Below are 27,478 nucleotides of genomic sequence, written 5' to 3' on the forward strand. Positions count from 1 at the left end.
AGACCGCGTGGCGACCTACCGGATCAAGCTCACCTCGACTAGCCATGAGAGTCAGGATGCAAGACCTCCTTTCCCGGTAGGTCCACCTGGGAGTCCCTAGGCGGCAGAGGGCGCTGTGGAGCCAGGGACAGACCCCGCCCCCAGGGCCGCGCGCCGCGCCCCGTGACGTATTTCCGCGTCATCTGCCGCCGAGGCGTTCTCTTATTGGCTGTGAGGGGCAATAGGGGCGGGCCCAGGTGGGCGTGTGGAAAACGCAGCCTCCTGGAATTGGGGGGGCGAGGCTTCCCCCTGTCCCCAGCCCTCCCCCCAGCCCTCCCCCGCCCTCCAGTCCCTCTCTGGGACTGCTGCGCTGAGCCGCTTGGAACGCGGCAGTGGCGGCGGCGCACTTTCCCGGGCTGTGGCTGGAGCGGCGTTGTGGTGCGCGCGCCGGGGGACCGGTTGACTGAGGGAGAGCGGGAGGGAATCCCGGGCTGCTGAGCTGCGCCGGCGGGGAAACCCTTCGGTTCCCTGTGCATTGAGCAAGTGGGCCGGGGGTTCCCCCAGACGGCCACTGGCTTTTTGGCCCTGACGGGACCGCGCAGGGCGCGCCCCCCGAAGGCAGCGTCCGGGCTTGCGGCCCTGACTTGGCCCCGCGAGGCCGGCGCGGGGCAGCTCAGAGGGAGGAAGCTAAGAGGGGCCGCCCTCGGAGTTGGGAGCGCCTTTCCTGGGTCCAGAATGCCCAAGAAGAAGCCGACGCCCATCCAGCTGAACCCGGCCCCGGACGGCTCCGCGGTTAACGGGACCAGCTCGGCGGAGTAAGTCTTGGGGTCGGGGGCGGGCTGGGGAGGCCCGGGCCGGGGTGCAGAAGCCGAGTCGGGTGTGCGCCTCGCGCGGGGCTCTGCTCGGGTCATCACGTACGTCTCGGGCCGCCGGGCGCGAGGAACTCCCGGCCGCCGAGGTATCGGTGACTAAGCACTGATTGTGCTCCTGACTCAGACCAGTCGGTGCACCCAACAAGTAGCGATGCCCCATCCCCACCCCTTTACCGACTCTTTCAGTCATCCCTGACCTCTGGTCATTTTCCCTCTCCCTAAAAAATAAAAACTGGTTCATCGCCCGCCTCTCCCCAGCTCTTTCTCGTAGATTCTCTGGGATTCTGGTGTGTAACGGGGAGAAAGGAGCCGATGTTTTGGAAAAATTAAGATCGCGTCTTCGTCTTGAGATCAACTCAGGGTGTAGAATGTGGAGTTGGGACCGGCGAGCAGTCCTCACCTTCGTGCTTGACACCTGTGGGCTGGGAGTGGCTAGTCGCGGCCGCTGCCTGGCCAGCGAGGACGTGTATACACCAACACCCCCCGAGGCTTTTTACTTGTCGACTTTGGGGGCTCCCATTCCTTGGCCTTCTTCCTGGAGACTCTTGTTTTGAAGGGAGCTACTTTTCTTTTCTTCATCTGACTTTTCATTCATTCACCAGATCTCATCGGTGTCTCTCCTGGGCTGCTTTAATTGACCATGAGCCCAGTTTTGGACCTGAGACTAACACCATGTTCTTGGAAATCACGCACGAGGTGCTCCATCTCTGCAACTTCCAGTGTTCATCACAAACCAGCAGTTTACTTCTTTAAACAGTGATGAGTCTGTTTCATGGATGTTTCTGAGTTCCCACAACTCTTTTGCATCCTAGGTAAGGGACAGGACTGTGTGAAGGAGAAAGATCTGGAGAGCTGGAGAAGTAAACAGAAAAGATTGAGTTCTTCATAAAAAAAAAAAAAGATTTCTTAATCTCTTACCTGCACCCCTGGAAACTTTAGGAAACCAGCTGATGAAAAGAACAGATTAGGCCTCGACCTCCTGCCCTTTGGTGATTTCTGTCACCTTTGTTTGTCTCTTCTCAATTTTAGTAGCCTGGGGTTTTGGCTTGGTGGCTCTGTCCACCCCTGTAATGATCACAAGGCCAGTGGTGGACAGACCTGTGATGTGAGCTCAACCACATTCCTCAGACAAACTTGTTTCAATACTGAAGTGTCCATTTTGCATGATATTAACTTGTCCAGGTTGGTGGATAACTCTACAAACATTGATGCGAGTTTAGTGTACAGAATTTTATCTCCTTGAAATAGACTGAAATCACCCCCACCCCCCACCCCCACCAGAGCAGGGTGGGACAGGACAAGTTTTGACCACAGTGGACTCTGACTGACTGTTGTGTCCTGACCATCGTGCTCCCATTGGTTTTGGAAGAAGGTAGTGAGTGAAAGTGGGGCTTCCCTAGTGGCACTAATGGTAAAGAACCCATCTGCCAATGCAGGAGACCAAAGAGATGCAGGTTTGATCCCTCGGGTCGGGAATATCCTCTGGAGGAGGGCAAGGCAGCTCACTCCAGTATTCTTGCCTGGGAATCCCATGGACTGAGGAGCCTGGAGGGCTATAGTCCATGGGGTCTCAGAGTCAGACTCAACTGAAGCGACTAAGCAGCAGCAGTGAGTGGAAGTACCTGTAGTCATTCTGTTGCTAATTGTGACCCCGGTGTTCTTACAAAGTGACTGTGAGAACTTACAAAGGACTTACAAAGTTCTTACAACTGTGACTGAGTTCTTACAAAGGGGAGAGGGAAGAAAAAAAGAAGAAAAGCTATCCTAGAGTTGGTGGCAGATATATTTGGTGGGACTGGAAGATTCTAAGCAGTGGGTAAAAGGTTGGACGCTGGAGTCAGGCTAAGTTTGTGGTTTTGTGATCTGGGTCAGGTCTCTCTAGGGCTTAGGTTTAGTTTTTTCGTCTGTGAAAATGGGTCTAATGGTAGACCTATTGAGAGTTGTGAAGACTAAATGAGCTAATAGTAGTAAATCTTCCGCCAGTATTAGCTGCTGGTACCTTTGTTACTGGGTAGAGAATGCCAAGGGAAACTTGAAGGTAATTTCCAGTCGTGGTGGTAGATAAGGTGCCTTAGCTTCTAGATAACCGGCTCTGCCTTACTCAGTCTTCTGTGCCATCTGCATCTACTTCCATGACTCACTGCTGTGTTACAATAGGAGGCATCTTTGTGTAGGCTGCCTGAGACAAACAGGGACTGTTCCCCTACATTTCCTGCCTCTCATGGGGGGAATGCTGTGCACATCTATTAATACATCTTTCCCCCTTTTCAAGCAAAGCTGATGTACTCATGTTTCTCTCAGTAGATCAGGGCATGATTTGGTACATTATCATGAAGTGTAAACTAAAGAGAAAAGTCCATTGACATTAAAGAACTCTTGGCACTAAGTTGGCAGGGTTGTTTCTCTGTGACTCCCTGGCACTTGGGACTGCTCTCTAATGTTGCACTTACCCCATTCAGGCAAAGTTGTGTTACATGGGACCTGAATTCTGTGCAGCTTCTGGGGTCCTTGAAGAAAAAGACTGCAAAAATATTTCTTTTGCAAGTTTGCAAAAATATATGAGCATATTGCAAGGGTGCTAAATGTTAGAGTGAAATAAGTTGGAAACAAGATCATGTCATTTCCCTGTTTAAAATATTTTCACTGGGAATTCCCTAGTGGTCCAGTGATTAGGACTTCCTGTTTCCCTTGCTGAGGAGCTGGGTTCAATCCCTCCTCAGGGAACTAAGATCCCATAAACCTCACAACTCAGCACCGCCCCCTGCCCCCAAAAAAACTTTTCATAGTTTCTTTGCAGTTAGAATAAAATAAAATCCAAATTCTTTATATCGGGCTGTGAGTCTGCTGTATCCTCTCTTCCCCGCCCCATCTCTTTAACCACATTTCCTGCTGCTCCTTTCTTCCGTTACACTGGTCTTTCACTTCCTCCATGGGATGGTCCATACTCCCTCCAGGCCTTTGCACATGCTGTTCCGTTTGCCTGACATGAATCCTCCGTTCCTCTTCCCTAGCTGCGGAGGAAGCAGTCGTCACCTGAGTAAATGTCACTTCCTCAGAGATGTTCACAGACCACTTAATCTAAAGTGGGTCCCTCCTTCTCAGGTCACCTGACTTTTTTAATGACACTCATTCACTGTCCATAATCTTTTAGTGGGGTATTTTAAATATCTCTGTCTTCTGTACACCTTATAAACTATAAGATTGGACTGCCCGTTTTTGATTTGCTGTTCAATAAACAGTGCCTGGAATAGTACCTGGCAAGTAATAAGTGCACAAATGTTTGTGGAGTGAATTAGTGAAATTTCTAATATTTGCACAGTCTGTTTATCAAGTCTTTTAATAACTTTTCATTTTTTTTTTTTTTTTGTTATTTCCCCCTTTACTTTCATTCGCTCCTCCCCACTTTCTTCTCTCCCCAAGACACCATCTCATCCACTCTAGATATTTAACATTTGGTCTTATAATTCTCCCTATTCATTGGGTATGTGTGTGCTTTTGGGAGGTAGATAGTGTTCCTTTGTGTGCTTCAGTTCAGTTCAGTTCAATTCAGTCGCTCAGTCGTGTTTGACTCTTTGCGACCCCATGAATCGCAGCATGCCAGGCCTCCCTGTCCATCACCAACTCCCGGAGTTTACTCAAACTCATGCCCATCGAGTCAGTGATGCCATCCAGCCATCTCAACCTCTGTCGTCCCCTTCTCGTCCTGCCCCCAATCCCTCCCAGCATCGGGGTCTTTTCCAATGAGTCAGCTCTTCCCATGAGGTGGCCAAAGTACTGGAGTTTCAGCTTCAGCATCAGTCCTTCCAATGAACACTCAGGTCTGATCTCCTTGAGGATGGACTGGTTGGATCTCCTTGCAGTCCAAGGGACTCTCAAGAGTCTTCTCCAACACCACAGTTCAAAAGCATTAATTTTTCGGTGCTCAGCTTTCTTCACAGTCCAACTCTCACATCCATACATGACCACTGGAAAAACCATAGCCTTGATTAGACGGACCTTTGTTGGCAAAGTAATGTCTCTGCTTTTTAATATGCTATCTAGGTTGGTCATAACTTTCCTTCCAAGGAGTAAGCGTCTTTTAATTTCATGACTGCAGTCACCATCCGCAGTGATTTTGGATCCCCAAAAATTGAGTCTGACACTGTTTCCACTGTCTCCCCATCTATTTCCCATGAGGTGATGGGACCAGATGCCATGATCTTAGTTTCTGAATGTTAAGCTTTAAGCCAACTTTTTCACTCTCCTCTTTCACTTTCATCAAGAGGCTTTTTAGTTCTTCTTCACTCTCTGCCATAAGGGTGGTCATCTGCATATCTGAGGTTATTAATATTTCTCCCGGCAATCTTGATTCCAGCTTGTGCTTCTTCCAGCCCAGCTTTTCTCATGATGTACTCTGCATATAAGTTAAGTAAGCAGGGTGACAATATACAGCCTTGACATACTCCTTTTCCTATTTGGAACCAGTCTGTTGTTCCATGTCCAGTTCTAACTGTTGCTTCCTGACCTGCATACAGGTTTCTCAAGAGGCAGGTCAGGTGGTCTGGTATTCCCATCTCTCTCAGAATTTTCCACAGTGTGTGCTTAGGGTGCTGTATACTATTGTGCCATTATTCAGCCTTGAAAGAGAAGGAAATCCTGCCATTTGCAGCACCATGGATGAACCTGGAGGACAGTATGCTAAATGAAATGAGCTAGACAAAGAAAGAAAAATACTGCATGATCTCAGATTTTATGTGGAATCTAAAAAAATGGAATACATGGGAGCCTAGAGTAGATAGGTGGTTACGTGGGGTGGGAACGTGGGGGAAATGGGAGGATATTTGTCAAAGGATACAAAGTTGTACTTAATAGGGTGAATAAGTCTAGAGATCTCATGCTTAGCATGATGACTATAGTTAATAATACTATGTTGAATACTGGACATTTGCTGGGGGAGTAGATTTCAGGTGCTCTTGTCACACACACACACCCCAGATGGTAAATGTGTGAGGAGATGTGTATGTTAATTAGCGTGACTGAAATAATCATTTCACTATGTGTATATAGTGAATCACCATGTTGTGCACTTTAAATATTTTCATTTTTTATTAAAAATCCTACTGTAAAAAAAAAAAATAGAAATCCTGTTGTGCTATAAATCTGCGTCAGTTGCTTTCAGGTCAATGGGAGGCTCTTCTGATTAGATTCCAGTCAGTGACTCAGGCTGACAGAGGCACCATGTCTGAAATATGCTTAATGAGAAGGGAATCTTGAGAACCACATGCTGGCTTTTAAAGTTTCTGCTCAGAAGTGTCACTTTTGCTCCCATTTTTGTAAAGCAAATCACATGGCTATGGTGACCTTCAAAGGGGACAGGGGCCTTCTTGGAAGGAGAAGAATCAGCAATATTTGAACAGAAGCAATGACCACCCTTAACTTTTATTTCAGGTTTTTTCTTTTTCAAACAAGTACCGTATTTCTGAGCTCTGTTCATAGTGTTATATGTGTATCTAGTTAATTATTTCTCTTGGTTGCAGAGCAATCAATCATGTGCATGTACCACATTTTACTTATTATTCCCCTAGAATAAGAGTTTTGTTGTTTCTAACCCCTTGCTGTTTCAAACAGTGAAGCCATCACTGTCCTTAAATTTGCACCTCCTTTTGGACTCTTGTAAGAGTTCCCTATGGAATATACTCAGAAATGGGATTGCTGAGTCTGAGGGTACTTTGCCTCTCCTTCCATGATAAGGCACTCACTTAATCTTTCTTTGTACTTTATTTTTTTTTTTTCTGTTTCCTTTTTATTTTTGAAATTGTGAGAGTATGAAAACACACTTACAAGAGACTTGGAAAATACAGAACAGGTTACATATAGTTCCACTATATATTACAATTATTTTTTTAAGTAGATAAATTAAGATTTTTAGTTGGAGTTTCAATATCAAACTCTCAAAAACTAATAGAATGAATATGCAGAAAAGTAGAAGGATATAGTGGATCCGAAAGGCCCTATGAAACAATTCAGCATAATTAAGATTCATAGAGATCACGTAACAGTAGGATACAAAATCTGTTCAAGTTCCTATAGACTATAAACTAGGAGACATTGAAACATCCAGGGACATAAAACAAGGTGCAAAAATTTCGTGGTCTAGGGGAATTGAAATCATACAGAGTCTGTGCTCGCTTCGGCAGCACATGTACTAAAATTGGAACGATACAGAGAAGATTAGCATGGCCCCTGTGCAAGGATGACACGCAAATTCGTGAAGCATTCCATATTTTTAAAAAAAGGAAAAAAAAAGAAATCATACAAAGTCTGTTCTTTCTTTGTGTTTTAAAGAGTTCTTTTACTCCCACAAGGAGAAGCTTGAGCCCTGAGTAGAGTTCGAAGTTGCAATGCAGGGTGCTCCCCAAGACCTTACTTTTTCTTTTACCTTAGGCAAGTTGTTTGTACTTTCTGACTTTTAGTTTCCTTATCTGTAGAGTGAGGATGAGAATGGTTCAAAAAATCTTTGTCTTAGTGGCCTACTAGGCCCTGTCTGATCAGGTTCTTAGTTTTCCCCATTGTCCCCTTCACTCTTGCTCTCCAGCCATGCTGTTCTCTTTGCTGTTCCACAGTTGGTTGGGTGCATTCCAATCTCAGAACTTTTTCTATTCTTTCTGTCTGGAATTCTCCTCTGCCAAATACCCACATGACTTGCTCCCTCACTTCCTTTGGAACTCTGCTCAATGTTTCTTCACACAGGCCATCTTGGATCACTCTATTTGTAGCATTCCCTGTCATGCTTGATTCTCTTATTTGCCATAGTTTTCTTCGCAGCACTTACCACTAATTAGTGTTGCAATGTCTATAAATATTTATCTCCACCTCCCCCTGCCCTAAAATGTATGCTTCATGAAGGTGGGGGGTTGGTTTGTTCCTTGTTCAGTGAGTAGATCAGTGTCTGGCCCATAGCAGATACTCAGTAGATATCTGTTGACTGAATGATTGAACTGTTCTTACCTTGAAGGAGTATCATGAAGATTAAACAAGATAACACATACGGAAGTGCTTTGAAGGCCACAAGGTGCTAAATAAACACGGTGCGTTGCTTGGCCTTGGTGGCATCCACAGCTTTTTCATTTGCATCAGCACTTTCTGCAGGTTTGTAGGAACACACATCTGTTAGTGTGAAGGCCCTTAAGGAAGAGGGCAGAGAGGTTGAAACAGGTTGTTGTGCTTTGGGGGAATCTCTTACGGCCTTAGGCGCTTCCCTGATGGCTCAGTTGGTAAAGAATCCACCTGCAATGCAGGAGATCTGGTTGGATTCCTGGGTCAGGAAGATCCACTGGAGAAGGGATAGGCTACCCACTCTGGTATTCTTGGACTTCCCTCGTGGCTCAGCTGGTAAAGAATTCACCTGCTACGTGGGAGACCTGGATTTGATCTGTGGGTTGGGAAGATCTCATGGAGAAGGGAATGGCTACCCACTCCAGTATTCTGGCCTGGAGAATTCCATGGACTCTGTAGTCCGTGGGGTCGCACAGAGTTGGACATGACTGAGCGACTTTCACTTAAAACTTTACCTGGGATGTGCATTATGACAACTAGAAGCTTTTGAAGTGGTTTTAACTGACTTTGTAGTTCTGAACTTAGGTGCTTCTACAGGTTTGTTGCTGCAGTAACTAATTAACTGGTGCAGTCTTTTGAGAACAACTTCAGGTAAAAAGTAGGGCCAGCTGAATCCTGTCCTTGGGAAGAATGTATCTGCTGTTGTTGCAGCAGATACAGAAAGAGCAGAAGGTTCATAAAGATGACTTAGCCTGGGGCAAGGAGATGTGTAAGGTGCTTGTTTGAACATAAACATGTACAGCATTCAACTTTCACTTATTTATGCATCTTTGAAAACAGGGAGAGCTTTGAAAACTTCCACAGAGCTTCCCATCTCTAGCTTGATTTTTCTCTGGCTGATCCCTTTATTGTCCTCCCATTGCCCCTGCTTTTTACCTCTGTCTGGTCTTGCTCACATGGTTTCCTTTGTCTGGAATGCCCTCCTCCAATTTCCTGTGTGATTTTATTTTTGTCTTGTATTTGCCACCACACCTTAGGTGAGGGGAGGGCCTATAACTATGAGGAAAGGAACCATGACTATATTGTGTACTGATATTTCCCCTACATCTAGTGCAGGGCCTGGAATGAATGAATGCTCACATCTTTCAAGAGTTCATCTCCCATGTAGCCTTTTCTGAGTAACTTTATGCTCTTCTAGGACTCAAGTTTGAGACTTAGTTTTGCTACTTCTATATTGTTGATCTTTGGCATGTCATTTATTTATTAAAAAAAAATTTTTTTTTGCATGTTATGTAACTTCACCGAGTCTCAGTTTCCCTCATGAGTAAAGTAAGGATGATGATATAACAAACCTGTGAGGGAAGGAGGGCAGGTGAACGTCATCCAAAATAACGTTATAAAAGTTCTTCATGATTGTTGGAAGCTGTCTACATGGGAAGTGTTGTTAGAGGTGCCGGCTTTGGTTTCTTCCTTCTCAGTTGACTGTTACCTTTTTTTCTTAATACCAAATTGCAAATATTGATAATGTTAATTTGTACATTTTATATGCTGCCCATTCTTCGAAGTCTAACCCAAACCTGCATCTAATCAAGCCTTGAGATCTGACTTCCTGTTTACAGCAAATACAGGGACAGAGAAACAAGTGAAATGACACCAAGAGGAAACAAACAAACTCAGGATGTGGCGTATTCTCTAAGACAACTGACCCAGTCCCTTTAAGAAGTCAATGTCATGCAGGAAAAGTAAGGGAAGGTGCTGTTTGAGAATAAGAGACTGAGGAGACATGCCAGTCAAATGTAATGCATGAACCTTGGTTGGGTACTGAATCAAAAAATGTAATAGCTGTAAAAATGATTTCTTGGAACAACTAGGGGAGTTTAAATAGAATTATGGTTAATTTTTTAGGTGTAATAGTGGTATGATTATGTAGGAGACTTGTTCATAGTTGATGAGTGAAACGTTGAAATCGTTCAGGAAAAAAAATTGCACTCATAGTAGATAAAGCAAATGGGGCAAAATTGTTCACAGTTGTTTAGTTGGTTAGTGTGTGAGTTTGACTCTTCTTTCCATATTTCTTATGTTTGAAAAAATTAATAATAAAATTTTTAAAAGTACCCAGAGATTAAAATTCATCCTAAATCTTACATCCTTTTTAACATTAACTCACATTTTCTCTCTCCCGCTTTGTACTCTGGCCTGTGTGTTTGTGTGTGCTTCGTCGCTCAGTCATGTCCTACTCTTTTAGGCCTCATGGATTGTAGCCCGCCAGGCTTCTCTGTCCATGGGATTTTTTCTAGGCAAGAATAGTGAAGTGGGTTGCTATTTCCTCCTCCAGGGGGTCTTCCCTGACCCAGGGATCAAACCCGAGTCTTCTGCATCTGCTGCATTGCAGACGAATTCTTTACCATTGTACCATCTGGCCTATATTGTATAATAAACATCACATTAAATTCTGTATCATTTTGAAGTCATATGCTTTCTTATTCACTAAATGTTCCTTGTGTCTTTTTTTTCTCCATTAATTTGATTATTTGGGACCATGCCTTTTTGGACCCCTGGGTCTACATCACTCCATTTTCTTAGTATAGTAAATCATTATCAGTAAATTGGACAAAACCAAAATAACGTTTAAACAAACTAACCAACAACAACAAAAAAACTCTTCCTTGCAAGCTTCCATTGGTATGAATTGGTAATTGTTTTTACCACATCCATAGGAAGCACAGGTCAAGCAATGGAAAATCTTTCCAACATATTGAGAAAACCTGGAGAACCCACAGACTGGGAAGAAGATGAGGTGAGCTTGAGAAGAAAGCTTAGAGTCTCAATTTTGTTTCTCTTAGTCCCTTCTAGAAGCTGCCAGTTTTGAAAAAATCATCCTAGTCTCTTTCTGCCACTTGATTATGTTTTTACTTCATGTCATGTGTCCTGTCTCTTTTGTCTGAAAGCCCACGAGAGCTGTTTGAAGGCTCACATACCTGTTTGCTAAATTAACACCTTCCAGAATGAATTGCATTTTTGTTTTTAAAAGAGCAGGTGTTCTCTGAATCCTGGTGCAGGGCCTACTGCTAAAAATGCTGATCCTGCCTCTGATTTCCTGGTGCAGCTCCCAGGGGTATCCTGCTTTGATGTCAGCAAGGGAGTCAGATAAGATGATGATGTTGCTTGGGGCTTGAAGAAAAATCAAATAGAGTGATTTCTTCCCCCCCCCCCCCCCGAACCCAACTCTTTTTTGAATATTTGCTTGCTCAAGTTCAACTTTAAAAGAAAATTGAATATATCAGTACCTTTTTAAGGAAAGAACCTGCAGACATTAAATTTTCCTTTTAACTTTTGGTTAATCCATTATATACATACATAGATAACTGTGATCAGTTGATGGGCTCCCTTCCTGCCCCATTTTTACTCATAGACATAATTCTCATGCTTGTCATTTATTTTTGGCTAAAGAGTAGAATTTGATAGGACCTGGCTTCACAAATGACACTTTGTTGATTATTTAGATGGCTTCCAAAATTTTATTATTTACTGATACTCTTATGAGTATTTTGAACTAATTTGTTCTTTTAAATTAATTCATACAGCAAATTAGAGGCAATGAATCATGTTGCCCATTTTGTTATGTATTACTGAATATGTTCCATAAAAAGACAGAACCAATTTACAATGTATATTTCAACTGGTTCCTCAAGCTTTAGGAATTTGGGGTTTTTTTTCTTTTTTTGAAGTTTGGTGATTTTTTTTGATTAATAGGGCTCCTTCTCAGTCTGCTTTGCTTTGTTTGCCAGGCTGTACTTTTGAAATGGGATTATTTTCAGTCTAAACTAATCTTTAATGAATGCATTTTGAATGTAATTTGCTCTGCTGGATGGTGTAGATAGGTGAGTACGATTGTTTTTGCCTCCAAGAATCTTAAAATCTCAAAATCTCGTGTATGAAAAAAAAAAAGTCTCATGTATGGAGAGGTTGCAAGTTCACAAGGAGGAGGAAACAGATGGCTGCAGGGTAAGAAAAGCGCCCCAGGAGAAAGAGGTACAAAGAAAGTACTGTCGATGCTCGTTGAGAGGAGGAAGAGCTCACATCCAGTGGGGAAGATCAAGAGGGCCTTCACAGAGGAGATGACACTTGAGCTGGGTCTTGAAGGATGGCTAGGATTTCCATGGGAATGGGGGAGGGAGGGGGCCTGGCAGGAAGAGAGCTCAGGATGAGCAGCTTCACATAAGTGGGAAAGCCTGGGATGTGTAGAGGAGAAGGCAGCTAGTTCAGTGTGCTGGATGCATAGCTGCAGGTCACAGGAGATGAAGCCGGAGAGGTAGGTGCGAAGGTTTTGTGGTACCAACCGAACACTTTGAAAAGTTTCATGCAAACTTTTTTCTTCTCAGACCATTTTTTAATAGATACGTCTAAGTAGCTTTGATGTGCTTTGTATTTTATTTATTTTTTGTTAGTTTGTGTCCTTTATTAGCCAGTAGACTATTGTCTTTTGGTTTGTTGAAGCAATAGGTCAGTGTGCTTTGTATTTTTTCAGTTTTATAAATTATGTGGCTACTACATCATCCCATTGTGATGTTTCCCTTTTGTATTATATTACTTAGGAAAAAATACATATATCTTTCATTTTCCAAAGCATGTCTTTTGTATGGTACAACCTACTTTTCTTTGGTATTCATACAACCTACTTTTCTTTGGTATTCATAACTAGCAGGAGTATGTGGCTTCATTTTCTTCTAGCCTTTTCTCTCCCTTATATGGTCCCATCTGGAATTAATGTGTTTGGGGTGAGGTATGGGTCTATGCTAATTTTTCTACACAATGAGGTCTAATATCTTCATGGAGTTTATTAAATAGGATTTTTATCTCTTGTATTTTCAAGTTTATTTTATGTGGTCGTTATGGTATTTTTTAAATCTATTTCTGAAATTTCTTTTTAACTCTTACATACTTTTGAGTCTTTTTTTTTCTTTCTTAAATTGGGTAGGGTTAAAGAAAACTTTAAAAATTGTCATGGTGTATATTTCCATTTATTAATGTCTCCCCCTTTTTTTCTATTATGGTGTTATAGTTTCTTTTGAATAATTCTCTTGTGTCCTGAGTTAATATTTCAAATACCTAACATTTTGATGCTGTTGTGATAGAACATTTTTTAATTTGTGTATTCCATCTTGATTGTGATTTGTTTGAATTGTTTATATCCTGAAACTTTGTTAAATTCTTTTATTATATCTAGTAACTTTTGATTGAATATCAGTGTTCTAGATTTATTAGTGTCATCTGCAAAATGTAACTTAATTTTTCCCTCTCAACACCATTTCTATTTTATAGCCATCTCAACTTGCTTTGCTCTCAATAGCAGTTCTTGTGTCCCAGGGGAACATTTGAAACTAATGAGGCTTCCCAGGAACCTTCGGGGCTAGGGGCTTTTCTGCTCTTTCCAAAGAGTTGTGAAAATAGGAAGCAGCTGTCCAGCTTTATAGAAGCAGCGCTTGTTAGGGCTGGCAGGGTCCTTACAGATCTTCTAGCCCTGTGCCTCCTCTTGCAGTATAAGGAAATCAGACCCGAGAGAGGGGAAGGAACTTGCTGGGAGTTCACACAGCTGGCGTTAAAGAAGGTACCTGAAATTTTATCCCAACTCAGACATTTTCATTTGGTACGCTTACTTGGTCTGAAAAATTTCTAAGTTTACCCAAAACTGAATTTTGGTAATTTTACCCAGTCTTCTTAAAAATTTTTATAAACCTCTTTTCAGGTAACAATCTGAAACTCTGGAAAAGGGTATCTCTCTATATCACCACTCACCTAAGGCGTTTGAGGAAAAAGGGAATGAGGAAATGGAGGGAGGAAAGGATATTTTATTTTTGTCCAGGATCCTTAGTAGGAGGACCTATTTTTAAGCTTCATAATGTCAGTTTTTAAAGCAGTGGTTTTCAGAATAACCACAGACAGAAGTCCCTGTGAAATGAATGCCTTTCTAGAATTGACCTATTTTGAGTTCAAACTGTTACCCGAGAAAGGTCCAGAATTTCAGATGCTCTTAAGCACATTTACTTTTCAGACAAAGTAGAACAACTGAGTTGAGTGAATGATCTGCATAGGTTCCAGATTCTGGTTAAATCTTGAAATTTGGGGAGTTGTAAGGAGAAGATATGACTAATCAGTTACATTGTTGTACTTACATGTTGACTGGATCCAGGTTCGTTATGTTTCTTTTTTTGAGTTAGAACTTAAATTTCCAGGTTATTATTATTATTTTTTAATTAGATTAGACCCTCACCACATTTGAGAGTTCCGAGTTGAAATTGTTTGCCCTATTTGATTTCATATATTCTTTCAGTAAATAATCCTTCAAGGATGTCCTTGTTGGGGAGGCCTCAGAAGTTAGCAGGATTTCTAAGCTAACTATAAACCTTTTGTCGAATGGCTTACTCAAATCCAGATGGAAATCCTACCAAAATGCTAGTCTGTATTTTAGCTTCTCTGTCTCTTTCCCTCTCTCTGAGTCTGTGGAATGCTAGAAAAGCAAGAAGAGGGTAGTTTAACATTCCAGTAATTATTAGCAGTAGAAAATATATCCTGCTTATCGTAGGCATCCATTTGTGTCCACTGGTAAAACTTGGACATTGGAACCACAGACAAGTTCTATTCACCAAAAGAAGGACCAGCAGAACGCTGGACCAGGCTCATAATACATTATATTAGTTTAGATAGAGAGTGCAACACTTATATTATTTTACTGGAACGCTTCTAAAACATAGTCTTTTTTTTGTCTTATTTTATTTTGGTTACTAAATTAGTGCAGGGTTAGCCATAAGTGAAGCTTGTAAAAAGGCAGTCCTGAAGCATTTACAAATAAAAAAGAAGTTATAAAATATTTATTAGGGGAAGTCAAGGGGAGAGTTAGCGAGGAAAGTACCAGAAAACCACCGACAGGTGTTTTGGCTGCTCTGAACAAAGCTTCAGCTTGATAGGCAACTGGGGGAAGGGTTTGTGAATTCCTGAAATGTGAGGTGGCGTGCGAGGTGGAGGGGACACAGGGGAAGCGGAAATCAGCGGTTCCGGAGACACAGAAGACTTGGGTTATTGGAGGCTCACCCCTTACTGAGGATCTGTAACAATTCCTGAGTAAGTGGTTTTCTTGAAGAGCAGGAGCTGCATCTGTAGGACCCAGGTATGGAGTAATCAAGTATGGGTCCTAGATCAAGAAATGCAAAAGATAGGATAAAGGCAAAAGACATAAAACTTTATCCCTGAAAGACATCATAACTGAAAAAATAACTACCACTGATTGAGGAACTTCCTGATCTGTTTCATCCATTATCTTAAACTTGCACTGAAATTCTGCAAGAAAGGTCATAATATTCTGTTATACAGATGAGGAAAATGAAGTTCAGGAATTTGCATATTTGCCTAACTAGTAAATGGTGGAGCTAAGTTTGGAACCCAGGCCTGTCTTGCTCTAACACTCAAGTTCTTCCCACATAGCCCTCCAAAGATCGCATAAAATACTAGAGGTCATCTTCGAACTACTCTTGCCAGAACTGTAGCCACTAGCCATGTGTAACTATTTAAATTTTAATGAATTAAAATTAAAGAATTGGTTCCTAATTTACACTAGCCACATGGAGGACTCAGTGGCCACATGTGGCTAGTGGTTACTGTACGGGACAGCACAGATTACATTTTCATTGTTGCAGAAAATCTGTTAGTAGCTAGAGGTTATCCAATTTAACTCTTATTTATTTTTGCCCCTTTCTCCTGGAAAGGAGAAAATGAAGGACGAAGGAACTAACTTATTCAGTGTCTCCAGGTCTTTGGGCTGGTTGCCTGGTAGCTTTTCCTATGTTCCACCCTCTTCCTTAAAAAAAAAATTAGCAGAATAGAGATGTGCAAAAGCAGTGACTCCTACTCTCTCAGCTTTGCCTGGCCTTCAAACTAGATTCTTCCTCCCAAAGTACAGTCCTGAGTTTTCACGAGTTCAAAGAACATTTTGTGATTAATTTCCCTCAGGGAAATGAAAGATGTTTGTTGGAAAGGAATTCCATGCTAAATGTATGAAATAGCACTTTGATTCCTTCTGGTTCTTTCTCTGCTTTCCTACTAAGCACTTCGTAATTGAACTTGCAGCTGCCAACCATTTGTCTTCCAAATAAGGCCAACTTCAAAACAGTTCAAATGACAGAGGTATATACTTTGAATGCCAGCAGCTGCTTGTTATTTGCTGTTTATTCCAATGGCATTTGTGTTAGGGTCAAATAGATTTAGATTATGCCCAGAATTACAACAATAGATTTCTGACTTGTGTGTTTAGAAGATTAAGATGTATTAACATTCATTTAACTGATATTTAGTACATACCTAATATGTATCAGGTGGACAAAAAGAAGGTTTGCTGAAAATTGGAAAAGATGCCAGTGTTATGGCCAAGTTGAATGTGTTTTAAATTTTCTGGTTTTTATTGTCAGTATTTGCCATCCATATATATATAGATATATATATATATATACCTATTTAGTCCTAAATTCAATAAAAGTTTCAGCTTGGATCATAGCTTTGAAATAAAGGGAAGAATCACATGGAAATGTTCTTTTAGTAGATGCTATTAAAGACGTTTAAATTATATACTCCAGTGTTTAAGTGACAGTCTAAAATGTATGTGTGTGCTTGGGGGATGAACCTGTGCGAAAAACCAAGGCATTGTACTGGGGTAGTATTTTTAGGAAGCTTAAATGTGATATTTGATTTCAGTCTCACAGACTCATAGCTTAGAAAATTGTCTTTCAGAAACAGAGAAATTAAAGTTTGGGACTTTTTCCAAAGGAAATGTTAAAATCACATAAATGAGTATCCTCAGAGAGGTCAAAAGCAAATTTGAGGAGCTTCTGTGGTGACTCAGTGGTAAAGAATCTGCCTGCCGATGCAGGAGATACCAGTTCGATCCCTGGTCGGGGAAGTTCCCACAGCTGTGGAACAGCTAAGCCTGTGCACCACGGTATTGAGCCTGTGCTCCAGAGCCTGGGAACCACGGCGGCCGAGCCTTCGTGCCACAGCTGCTGAAGCCCGCGCTCCCCAGCGAGAGGAGCCCCCGCAGTGCAGAACCCACAAAGGACAGTGAAGAGCAGCCCCTGCTCACCACAGCTAGAGGAAAGCCCGTGCAGCAAAGACCCAGCAGAGCCAAAAGTAAATAAAATAAAAAGACAGCAGAGAAAACCAAGTTGACTAATAGCACAGTGTCCAGGAGAGTGCCTGTCTTCCCTGGGAGCGCAAGGGCGGGGCGGCGAGGCCCTGAAAGATGGTGGAGACAGTAGGATGGAATCTTGGGGGGCTCTGACATCTGGTCTTTCTGTCTGAGATCAGGGGATGGGTGGGTGGGGGAGGCAGAGCATCCAGAGGTCTTAACTGTATTGTTATTTAGAGTAGGGTCTAATTTCTAGAAAGTTGGGGATGGGATTATAAAAGTTTCAGAGTCAACAGACCCAAAAGCAGGGTGGTCTGAGGAAGACATTCACCTCTGAGTGGTACTTGTCTTTGGTGTTACTGCAGTGAAGAACCCAGCTTCCTGATCAGATTTTTGAACAAATGTTTCTGCTCCCCCACCCCAGGTGTTTCATTTGAATCTAGAGGCTCACCCCTTTTTTGGAGGATTTTGAAAGTCTTCAGAATTTTCAGGCTGCAGTACTTTTGAATAATAACCTTGTGTAGAGCAAAAGTGTGAGATCTGAATGCCTTTTCTACAACTATTAACTCGCCCCATGACCATTCTGTGCCTGCTTTCCTGAAAGGTGGGGTTGGTTGTAATGCCTTCTTACCTTCCAGGGATTAGGTAATGAGCTCCACATGACCATATAGGTCACCCTGGGCTCATTTTCAAGTTCTAAGTAGATCATAAGTAGGTTAAATTTTATCGTTGAAAGGAATCTTGGAGATCTTTGTTGCAGTCCTAGTTTTGGGGTAGGTAAAGAATCTAGGACTAGAAGAAAACCTTAATAAACGCTGACCTTGTCACAGCAGGTTCTGCCTTGAATTGCGAGTGTGAGTTCTGAGTGAACATAGCCTGGAGACGGTGAGGCTCAGGGGAGAGGCCTTGGAACCAGCACACTTGAGTTTGACTCTTGACTCCATCTCTATTTTCAGTGATCTTGTGCAAGTTTTTTCATGTCCTTGAGTCTGTCTCTGCATCTGTAAAATGGGCACAGTAATCCCTACCCAGCAGAAAGGATTCATAGATACTTGGTGTGTGTAAACTGCTTTTTGATGATTAACTGGACTCATGAGAAGGACCAGGACTAGATTCCTGTCCGAGGGTGCCTTATTTTCTATCAGGTGAGAAGGAGAGAAAATTCTCACCTCCCAAAGAACTTCCAGTGATGAAACTCTTCAGCTGTTCTTTATCCACACAGACTTAGAATAGAGACAACACCGGGCATACTTGTAATATCTGGGGATGTGCAGGAAGGAAAGAATTATTTTCAGTGAAACAGGAGGCTGCAAAAGGTGCCTGGGAAACAACTGCCACAGTACATCCTAATATAGACTCCTCCCAGCGTCTCGAGGCGGCCATCTGCCTGGCAGGCACCACCCAGGAAGCTCAGCTTTCGTCTCCAAGAGTTTAAAGAGGATTTCCTGGGGAGGGTGTGTGTGTGTGTGTGTGTAGGAATAGGGAGGGGTAGTCACTCATCCAGGGAAGGTGTGGCTTCCCTTTCTTCCTGTGGCTCAAACCAGATGCTAAGGGTCAGTTCCAGGTAGGTCTTGGGTTCAGTTTATCCTTCATGTTTCTTCTAGAGGTCTTTCAGAGGTCTTCTTCAATGGGCCCTAGCCTCACACTATGTCTTCTTTTGGGATTCCTTTCTCCACCTTCAGTATATGTTGAAATCCTTGTTGTCGTTAAGTCGCTCGGTCATGTCTGACTCTTCGTGAACCCCATGGAATGCAGCATTCCAGGCCACCCTGTCCTTCACCATCTCCCAGAGCCTGCTTAAACTGATGTCCGTGAAGTCAGTGATGTCATCCAACCTACTTATCCTCTGTTGTCCCCTTCTCTTGCTTTAAATCTCTCCCAGCATCAGGGTCTTTTCTAATGAGTGAGCTCTTAGCATCCAGGTGGCCAAAGGATTGGAGTTTCAGCATCAGTCCTTCCAATGAATATTCAGGATTGATTTCCTTTAGGATTGACTGGTTTGATCTTGCAGTCCAAGGGACTCTCGAGAGTCCTCTCCAACATCACAGATCGAGAGCATCAATTCTTCAGCACTCAGCCTTCTTTATGGTCCAACTCTCACATCCACACATGACTATTGGAAAAAAACCATAGCTTTGACTGTATGGACCTCTGTTGGCAAAGTAATGTCTCTGCTTTTCAATATGCTGTCTAGGTTTGTCATAGCTTGTCTTCCAAGGAGCAAGTGTCTTTTAATTTTGTGGCTGCAATCACCATCTGCAGTGATTTTGGAGCCCAAGAAAATAAAGTCTGTCACTATTTCCATTATTTCCCTATCTATCTGCCATGAAGTGATGGGACCAGATGCCATGATCTTAGTTTTTTGAACATTGAGTTTTAAGCCAGCTTTTTTACTCTCCTCTTTCACTTTCATCAAAAAGCTCTTTAGTTCCTCTTCGCTGTCTGCCATAAGGGTGGTGTCATCTGCATATTTGAGGCTATTGATATTTCTCCCAACAATCTTGATTCCAGCTTGTGCTTCATTCAGCCTGGCATTTCGCATGATGTACCCTGCATATAAGTTAAATAAGCAGAGTGACAATATACAGCCTTGACATACTCCTTTCCAATTTGGAACCAGTCTGTTGTTCCATGTCTAGTTCTAACTGTTGCTTCTTGACCTGCATACAGATTTCTCAGGAGACAGGTCAGGTGGTCTGGTATTCCCATCTCGTGAAGAATTTTCCACAGTTTGTTGTGATCCACACAGTCAAAGACTTAGTGTAGCCAGTGAAGCAGAAGTAGATGTTATTTTGGAATTCTCTTGTGTTTTCTATGATCCAATGGATGTTGGCAATTTGATCACTGGTTCCTCTGCCTTTTCTAAATCCAGCTTGAACATCTGGCAGTTCTCGGCTCACGTACAGTTGAAGCCTGGCTTGGAGAATTTTGAGCATTACTTTACCAGCATGTGAGATGAGTGCAATTGTGCAGTAGTTTGAACATTCTTTGGGACTGGAATGAAAACTGACCTTTTCCAGTCCTGTGGCCACTGCTGAGTTTTCCAAATTTGCTGACATACTGAGTGCAGCACTTTCACAGCATCACCTTTTAGGATTTGAAATAGCTCAACTGGAATTCCATCACTTCTACAAGCTTTGTTCATAGTGATGCTTCCTAGGGCCCACTTGACTTTGCACTCTAGGATGTCTGGCTTTAGGTAAGTGATCATACCATCGTGTTTATCTGAGTCATGAAGATCTTTTTTGTATAGTTCTTCTGTGTATTCTTGCCACCTCTTTTTAATACCTTCTGCTTCTGTTAGGTCCATACCGTTTCTGTCCTTTATCGAGCCCATCTTTGCATGAAATATTCCCTTGGTATCTCTAATTTTCTTGAAGAGATCTCTAGTCTTTCCCATTCTATTGTTTCCTCTATTTCTTTGCCTTGATCACTGAGGAAGGCTTGACATCCTAATTTTGCTCAATTTATAGGTCAACTCTTCTGTAAATCCATCACAGACTTGTCTTCCACCCACTCCAGGTAGTGGTCATTGTCCAGAGCACGCGCTACATATCCCATCACATGTCAGTTGTTTGGGTAACTCTGTCCAGTTGGACTGGACTTGAGGAAGTCTGGGATTGGGTCTTATTCATCATTATTTCCAGTGCACATCCTGTTTCCTAGTGTCTGGTTTGGTACAGTTCTGTTGAATGACTTAAGCTTTGAGATAACAGAGGGCAGAAGACACTCCTTTCCCAGGATCGAGACTTGGCTAATCCTTGTGAAGTCTGACTTTGACTCAAATTCGTGATTGGCTCTTTTCAGTTTATAATATCTTGGTGCAAGAGGGTCACAGTGTTGGTGGTAATCATAGCATTTGTTCTGCGAGGCTCTGTGTGCTCCTTATTGTTTTTCCATCTATTTATTTCTTCATTCAGCCACACGAGGCAGGTGCAGTGTGTGTTCTCTACCAGGCCGGTGAGGAAACTGGTCCTGGTTAAGGGCCATGTGTGCGTCTCGCAGGCAGCTAAGTGCCTTTTTAGTCAGTACAAAGCCCAGTGAAGAACTCGCAGTGACATTCTGTGGTGTTCCCTGAGTCCCATGCCTGGCACAGAGGAAGGCTCAGGGAATGTTTGGGGCCGGATGGATTGGCAAGCCTCTTTTGCATGCTGAACTGAACGCTTGTCCCCAGCAAATGCTGGGCTCTTTGATGGATATGTGACATTGGTGGCACCTGTGGCTGTTCACACTCTCCCCCCACGCCTCTCCAGGGACTGGGATAGGACAGATGGCCACAGACATTGGATTGTCAGCTCTGCATCCTCTCTGCAGATCGCATTTGGGGAAAAGTTAAGTTTGTGCAGTAATATAATTTCGGTAACATGGTTTCATACTGCTGGTAAGTTCCCTAGCATTCTGGATAAATCACACTTCAGCAGAATTCATTTTGGAAAAGGGTTTAGTTTCACTGTAGGTGGCTGTGATTCCCACCCACCAGCCCTCCTGCCCCCCTAATAAATCTAGGCTGATAAGGTGAATGCAGCACTAAACCAGGCTATTTCTGCACCCAAGATAGCGTCATGTTATATTAATCATCCCTTTCACCACCAGCACCTCTCATTCCTTCTCCTCCAAGCACAGCCACCTGTCTGTCCTTGTATGTTATATGTGGAGAAGATTTTGAGGGTTCAGTCTCCTGGTTGTATCGTGAAGAGACTGAGGTCCAGAGAGGCTAGGAAGCTTACTTGGTGTGGTACAGCTGCTGAAGACCTGAAATGAGATCGGAGGCCTCTGACTGCTCTTTAGAGCAGGGTTGGGTTCTGCCCTGTCCCGATGCCTGCCCTTCGATCTGTCTTACAAGTCGGTCAGAGTCTATATGTTCAGTTTAAAATGAGGAAAAATGACAAGTTGCTCATTGTTAAAGCCCCCAGCGCAGGGTGAGTTCATCCCCTGTGAATCCTCACCGTTGCTCTTGACATTTCTTTGGTAACGGCCACTGAAGTCTTGACAGATTTCTTTTGTTAGTTGCAGTCTAAGGGTAATCCTGTGTGGTTTTGACTAATAGGATTCAGCTTTCTGGGGAAAAAGAAAAAGAGGGAAGTATATGTGGAGGGAGAGAAAAAACTTCTGTTAATTTGGCTCTTTGGCTCTAGAAGTCATCCAACTTTGATGTTTCAAATATGGCAGACCCCGATACAGAATCCAAGTCAGGTGTTTAGACTGCTGAAGACTAGTAAAATGTAACAGTAGGTGCAAGTCTGGCGTGTGAAAAAAAAATGATGCCTTTTGTTTGTGGTGGAGGCTTCCATGTCCTCCACTCTCCTGCGAGGGGACTTGAGGATGCTTGGGAGCTCAGCAGTCAGTGTGTTGTCAGCAGGTCTCTGGTCCTCCCTTGTTAGCGGTGGGCCTGTTCCTTGTCTGAGTGGGAATTGTTGGGAGGGACAGACATGCCTGGCCAGTCAAAACCTGCACTGGGTTTTATATATAGCAGGGAGTCCCACTGTAACAGCAGATGATAGTTTACTACATAGGTTTCACGTATAGTAGATGGTCAGTGTTTATTCATTTCTTAATTTAAAAATGTGTCTATATTTTTCTTTTCTTTCTTTACTAAGAAGAGCTCGACTCTCTTTAATTAAGGGAAAAAAAGGAGCTAATGATGCCTGCTCCTCTTTGAACACCATGACTAGCTGCTGCCACAGATACAAACTCTATTCTGACTCCTAGTGGTTGCTCTTGTGTGGTGGTATAGGAGTGATGTGCAGAGGCAGACAGCTGAGTTTGCAGTCCTGGCCCCACTCCTGCACCCCTGTGTCAATTGGGCTCATTACTTAACCTCTCTCATCCAAGATTGTTACCAGTGTTTGGGAGCCTTCCTCTCCTGGAAATTTGATGTCAGAAATTATCTTGACCATGAACCTTTGCATGGTCTCCCTTGGAAAAGCTCCAGTGGAACTGTCCATGAACTACTCAGGAGACAGATCTCTCGGGGGTGTGTGTGGTGATCTTCACATGCATATGTTGTGTTTCACCACCTGCCCTGTGAACTTCTGGAGATCAGGACTTCAGTGTTGATGCCCCATCTTTAGCCCAGGCCTGATGTATAGTAGGCAGTCTCTAAACATGAAATGCATGCATGAATGTCAGTGTTAGCTTACCAAAGTCATGTGGGACAGGAGGTTGGCTCCAATGGGTTTTCTCTGATATCAAATGCACTGTTATGTGCATTGAGTATCTTGATACTTATGCTTGAATCATTTCTATTCTTTGTTCTTTTTTATATTAAGCAAAGCCGGGCTAGTTGGAGCCCCCAGACAGGGCCAAGAGATATGGCCCCTGCCTGACTCTGTGGTAGGTAAAGTGCTTAGTCCCAAACCAGTATGAAGCAAAGTTGGGAATATTAATTATCTGATCAAGTAGAGTCTAGTTACTAGACTGTAAATGATAGATGGTGGGCAGTGATGCCATAAATTATCTTAGGGCCTGAGGGCCTTAGGAGTTAAAACTCCTCTTAGAATAGCCCAGGCAGCTCCTAGGAAGTAGCTTCTGAGGCAGGATGTGGCAAACCAGTGAGTAAATGAGAGCCTTTCTCCTTTGGAAGAAAAGGAAGTGGGTGGGGAGAAGTGTAGAGGAAGAGCCTGGTGGGCAAATCTTTTTTATCTGCTGCAGTAAGAGCATGCTTCTCTTTTGTACGCCAGGCAGAAACTGCAGAATTTTAACCCAAAGCAACCAAGGTCCAAAGAATGCTTTGTAAGGCTGGTTTTGCTATCTTGTTTTTCTCTGCATCTAATAACCAAGTTTAATATGCAGTGGAGTACTGTCTTAGTAGATTTTGTTTTTTTTTTGGTTTTTTTTTCTTTTTTTTAGATTTTGTTTTTAATCTTGGTCATTCATTCTCAAAATTCTCCAAGCGAGGCTTCAATAGTATGTGAACCAAGAACTTCCAGATGTTCAAGCTGGATTTAGAAAAGGCAGAGGAACCAGAGATGAAATATCCATTGGATAATTGAAAAAGCAAGAGAGTTCCAGAAAAACATCTGCTTTATTGACTATGCCATAGCCTTTCACTGTGTGGATCACGACAAACTGTGGAAAATTCTTCAAGAGATGGGAATACCAGACCACCTGACCTGCCTCCTGAGAAATCTGTATGCAGGTCAACAGTTAGAACAGGACATGGAACAACAGACTGATTCCAAGTTGGGAAAGCAGTACATCAAGGCTGTATATTGTCACCCTGCTTATTTAACTTATATGCAGAGTACATCATGTGAAACTCCAGGCTGAATGAAGCACAAGCTGGAATCAAGATTGTTGGGAGAAATATCAGTAACCTCAGATATGCAGATGACACCACCCTAATGGCAGAAAGTGAAGAGGAACTGAAGAGCCTTTTGATGAAAGTGAAAGAGGAGAGTAAAAAAGCTGGCTTAAAACTCAGTGTTCAAAAAACTAAGATCATGGCATCTGGTCCCATCACTTCATGGCAAATAGATGGGGAAGCAATGGAAATAGTGACAGACTTTATTTTCTTGGGCTCTGGAATCACTGCAGATGGTGACTGCAGCCATGAAATTGAAAGATGTTTGCTCTTTGGAAGACAAGCTATGACAAAGCTAGACAGCATATTAAAAAGCAGAGACATTACTTTGCCAACAAAGGTCTGTCTAGTCAAAGCTTTGGTTTTTCCAGTAGTCATGTATGGATGTGAGAGTTGGACTATAAAGAAAGCTGATTGCCGAAGAATTGATACTTTTGAACTGTGGTGTTGGAGAAGACTCTTGAGAGCCCCTTGGACTGCAAGGAGATCCAACCAGTCCATCCTAAAGGAGATCAGTCCTGGGTGTTCACTGGAAGGACTGATGCTGAAGCTGAAACTCCAATACTTGGGCCACTTGATGCGAAGAACGGACTCATTGGAAAAGACCCTGATGCTGGGAAAGATTGAAGGTGGGAGGAAAAGGGGACAACAGAGAATGAGATGGTTGGATGGCATCACTGTCTTGATGGACATGAGTTTGAGCAAGCTCCCGGAGATGGTGAAGGACAGGGAGGCCTGGCATGCTGCAGTCCATGGGGTTGCAAAGAGTCAGACACGACTAGCGACTGAACTGACTGAATGTGCAGTGGAGTACTGTCTTAGTAGATTCTGTTTTCTATTCTTGGTCATTCATGTATTCTTTAATGCTCTTTGAGGATTCACAATTAATATGAGGTGTCATCCACAATCATACTCTTTTTGTAACCAAGAATAAGTTAGAGGAAAGGTATTCTTGTTTATTTTAGAAAAGCATCTCGTTAATGTGGCTAGCTGTTTTGTTTCAGAGCACATTCTCACTGTGTTCATAACAGTCTTTTGTAACACAGGACAAGAGTATGCTTCCATTTAATGCATGTGAGAGAGCTTGTTCAAGGTTAGATGATCAGTTACCAGCAGAGTTGATGGAGGCTCTAGACCTCTTGATTTCAAGTTCAGGGTTATTTCTACAATCTTGGTCTTTTGTTGAGACTATGGTTACATTGGAGGTAAATTATTGACAGAGGGTGCAATTCTGCAAATAAAAAAGCCCTCAGGGATTCAGTAATGCATTTATGAAATGAGATAGCCAAACTGAATTTGGTGAGCTTCAAGCATAGCTGGAAAAGCAACTATCATTTATTAATGTATTGCATAGATAGCAATAATGCGAATCAGTGTTGGGTTTAGGAATTGGCTCCAGGACTATGGTTTGACAGGAGAGAAACGTTTCTCTCCTTAAAATGAGCTGGTATGCATGATGGACTCGATTTGACTGTACTATCAAAGGCTTTGAGCCAGTCATTGGAACAGATAACGAGGGTTAATTATCTAAAAGAGAATTCCCCAGTGGGCTTCCAAGGAGTTGGAAAGTTGAACTCAGCTGTTTTTAGACTTCAGGTTTCTACATACTCTCAAGGAAACCAGTATCTTCTGAGTTGTGCGGTTCTTGACTCTATTTCTGTTATGATTGTGAACTAAATTTCTTTTAGGATGATGTATAGTTGACTTACAATATTGTGTTAGTTTCAAGTATACAGTGCAGTGATTTGTTTTTTTGACAATTATATTCCATTATAAGTTTTTACAAGATACTGGGTATAATTTCCTGTGCTGTGTATAATAAACCCTGTTGCTTTTCTATTTTATGTATTTCTGTTCATCTCTCCTAATTTGTCCCCCTTGCTCTATATCTGTGAATCAGTTTCTGTTTTGAATATAGATTCATTTGTATAATTTTTTAGATTTCACCTATAAGTAATATCATATAATATTTGTCTTTCTCTGGTCTGATTTGTTTCACTAAGAATTATATTCTCTAGGACCATCCGTATTGCTGCACATGGCAATGTTTCATTCTGTTTTATGGTTGAGTAATATTCCACTATGTACATGTACCACATGTTCTTAAGCCAGTCGCCTGTTGATGGGCACTTGGGTTGCTTCCTTGTCTTGGCTATTATGAATAGCCAATGAACATTGGAGAGGGTGTATCTTTTCAAATTAGAGTTTAATTTTTCCAGATGTATACCCAGAAGTGGAATTACTGGATCATATGGTAGCTTTATTTTTTGTTTTTAAGGAATCTCCATACTGTTTTCCATAGTGGCTGCACCAGTTTCTGTTCCCACCAGTGGTATAGTAGGGTTCCCTTTTCTCCACAGCCTCTCCAGCATTTATTATTTATAGACTTTTGTTCATAGCTATTCTGACCAGGGTGAGGTGATGTCTCATTGTGGTTTTGATCTGCATTTCTTCAACTATTAGCGATATAGAGCATCCCTTCATGTGCCTTTTAGCCATTTCTTTGTCTTCTTTCAGTAAATGTCTGTTTAGATCTTTTGCCCGTCTTTTGATTGGGTTGTTTTGTTTTTTTGATGTTGAGTCGTATGAGATGTTTGTATATTTTATATATTAACCCCTTGTCGATCGTTTCGTCAAACTAGAATTCTTTCTCTAAATGTCTGCTTTGCATAAGTGCATTTTTTGTGATTTGACCCCAAGAGTACATACTTAAATTGCATTCTGGTCAAATTGTGATATCTTGAATGTATTTTAAATGTTTAAATAGTAAAACAGGTATTCCGATGGCATTTTTAGACACTAAGATGCCAGGCTGCTGTTTATTGCTAAACCATAAACAACGTCCTGAGGCATTTGAGGCTGGTGTGCTAGGGCCACTTTTTAAAAATTTTTTGACTTAAGAGTTTTTATTTTTTATTGAGATATAATTGGCCTATAACAAGTTTAAGGTATACATTGTACTGATTTGATATGTTATGTATTGCGGCATGATTACCACCAGAGCATTAGTGAACACCTCTGTCATGTCACATAATTATCATTTCTTTTTGTGTGTATGTGTGGTGAGAACATATAAGATCTAGTCTCTTAGCAACTTTGAAATATATAATATAGTAT

General features: G+C 42.3%; 1 protein-coding gene and 1 non-coding gene across 3 annotated transcripts in view; both read left to right on the forward strand.

Moving 5' to 3' along the window:
* The first annotated feature begins 325 nt into the window (after positions 1-325).
* MAP2K1 (mitogen-activated protein kinase kinase 1) overlaps positions 326-27,478 on the forward strand; it is a 75,866-nt gene continuing 48,713 nt past the window's right edge. Inside the window, exon 1 of one of the 2 annotated variants that reach the window (XM_065941946.1) lies at positions 326-794. In XM_065941946.1, the coding sequence (XP_065798018.1) occupies positions 715-794 (80 nt within the window). In that variant the 5' untranslated portion in view covers positions 326-714. Of the gene's footprint in view, positions 795-12,169; positions 12,199-27,478 lie in introns of those variants that run through there. The other variant, XM_065941947.1, reaches the window with a different exon arrangement.
* On the forward strand, positions 7,012-7,118 carry LOC136172689 (U6 spliceosomal RNA). Its single transcript, XR_010664043.1, has one exon. It is a non-coding gene; the product is annotated as a U6 spliceosomal RNA (small nuclear RNA).

Source organism: Muntiacus reevesi, chromosome 7 (assembly GCF_963930625.1).
Source record: "Muntiacus reevesi chromosome 7, mMunRee1.1, whole genome shotgun sequence".
Lineage (NCBI taxonomy): Eukaryota > Metazoa > Chordata > Mammalia > Artiodactyla > Cervidae > Muntiacus > Muntiacus reevesi.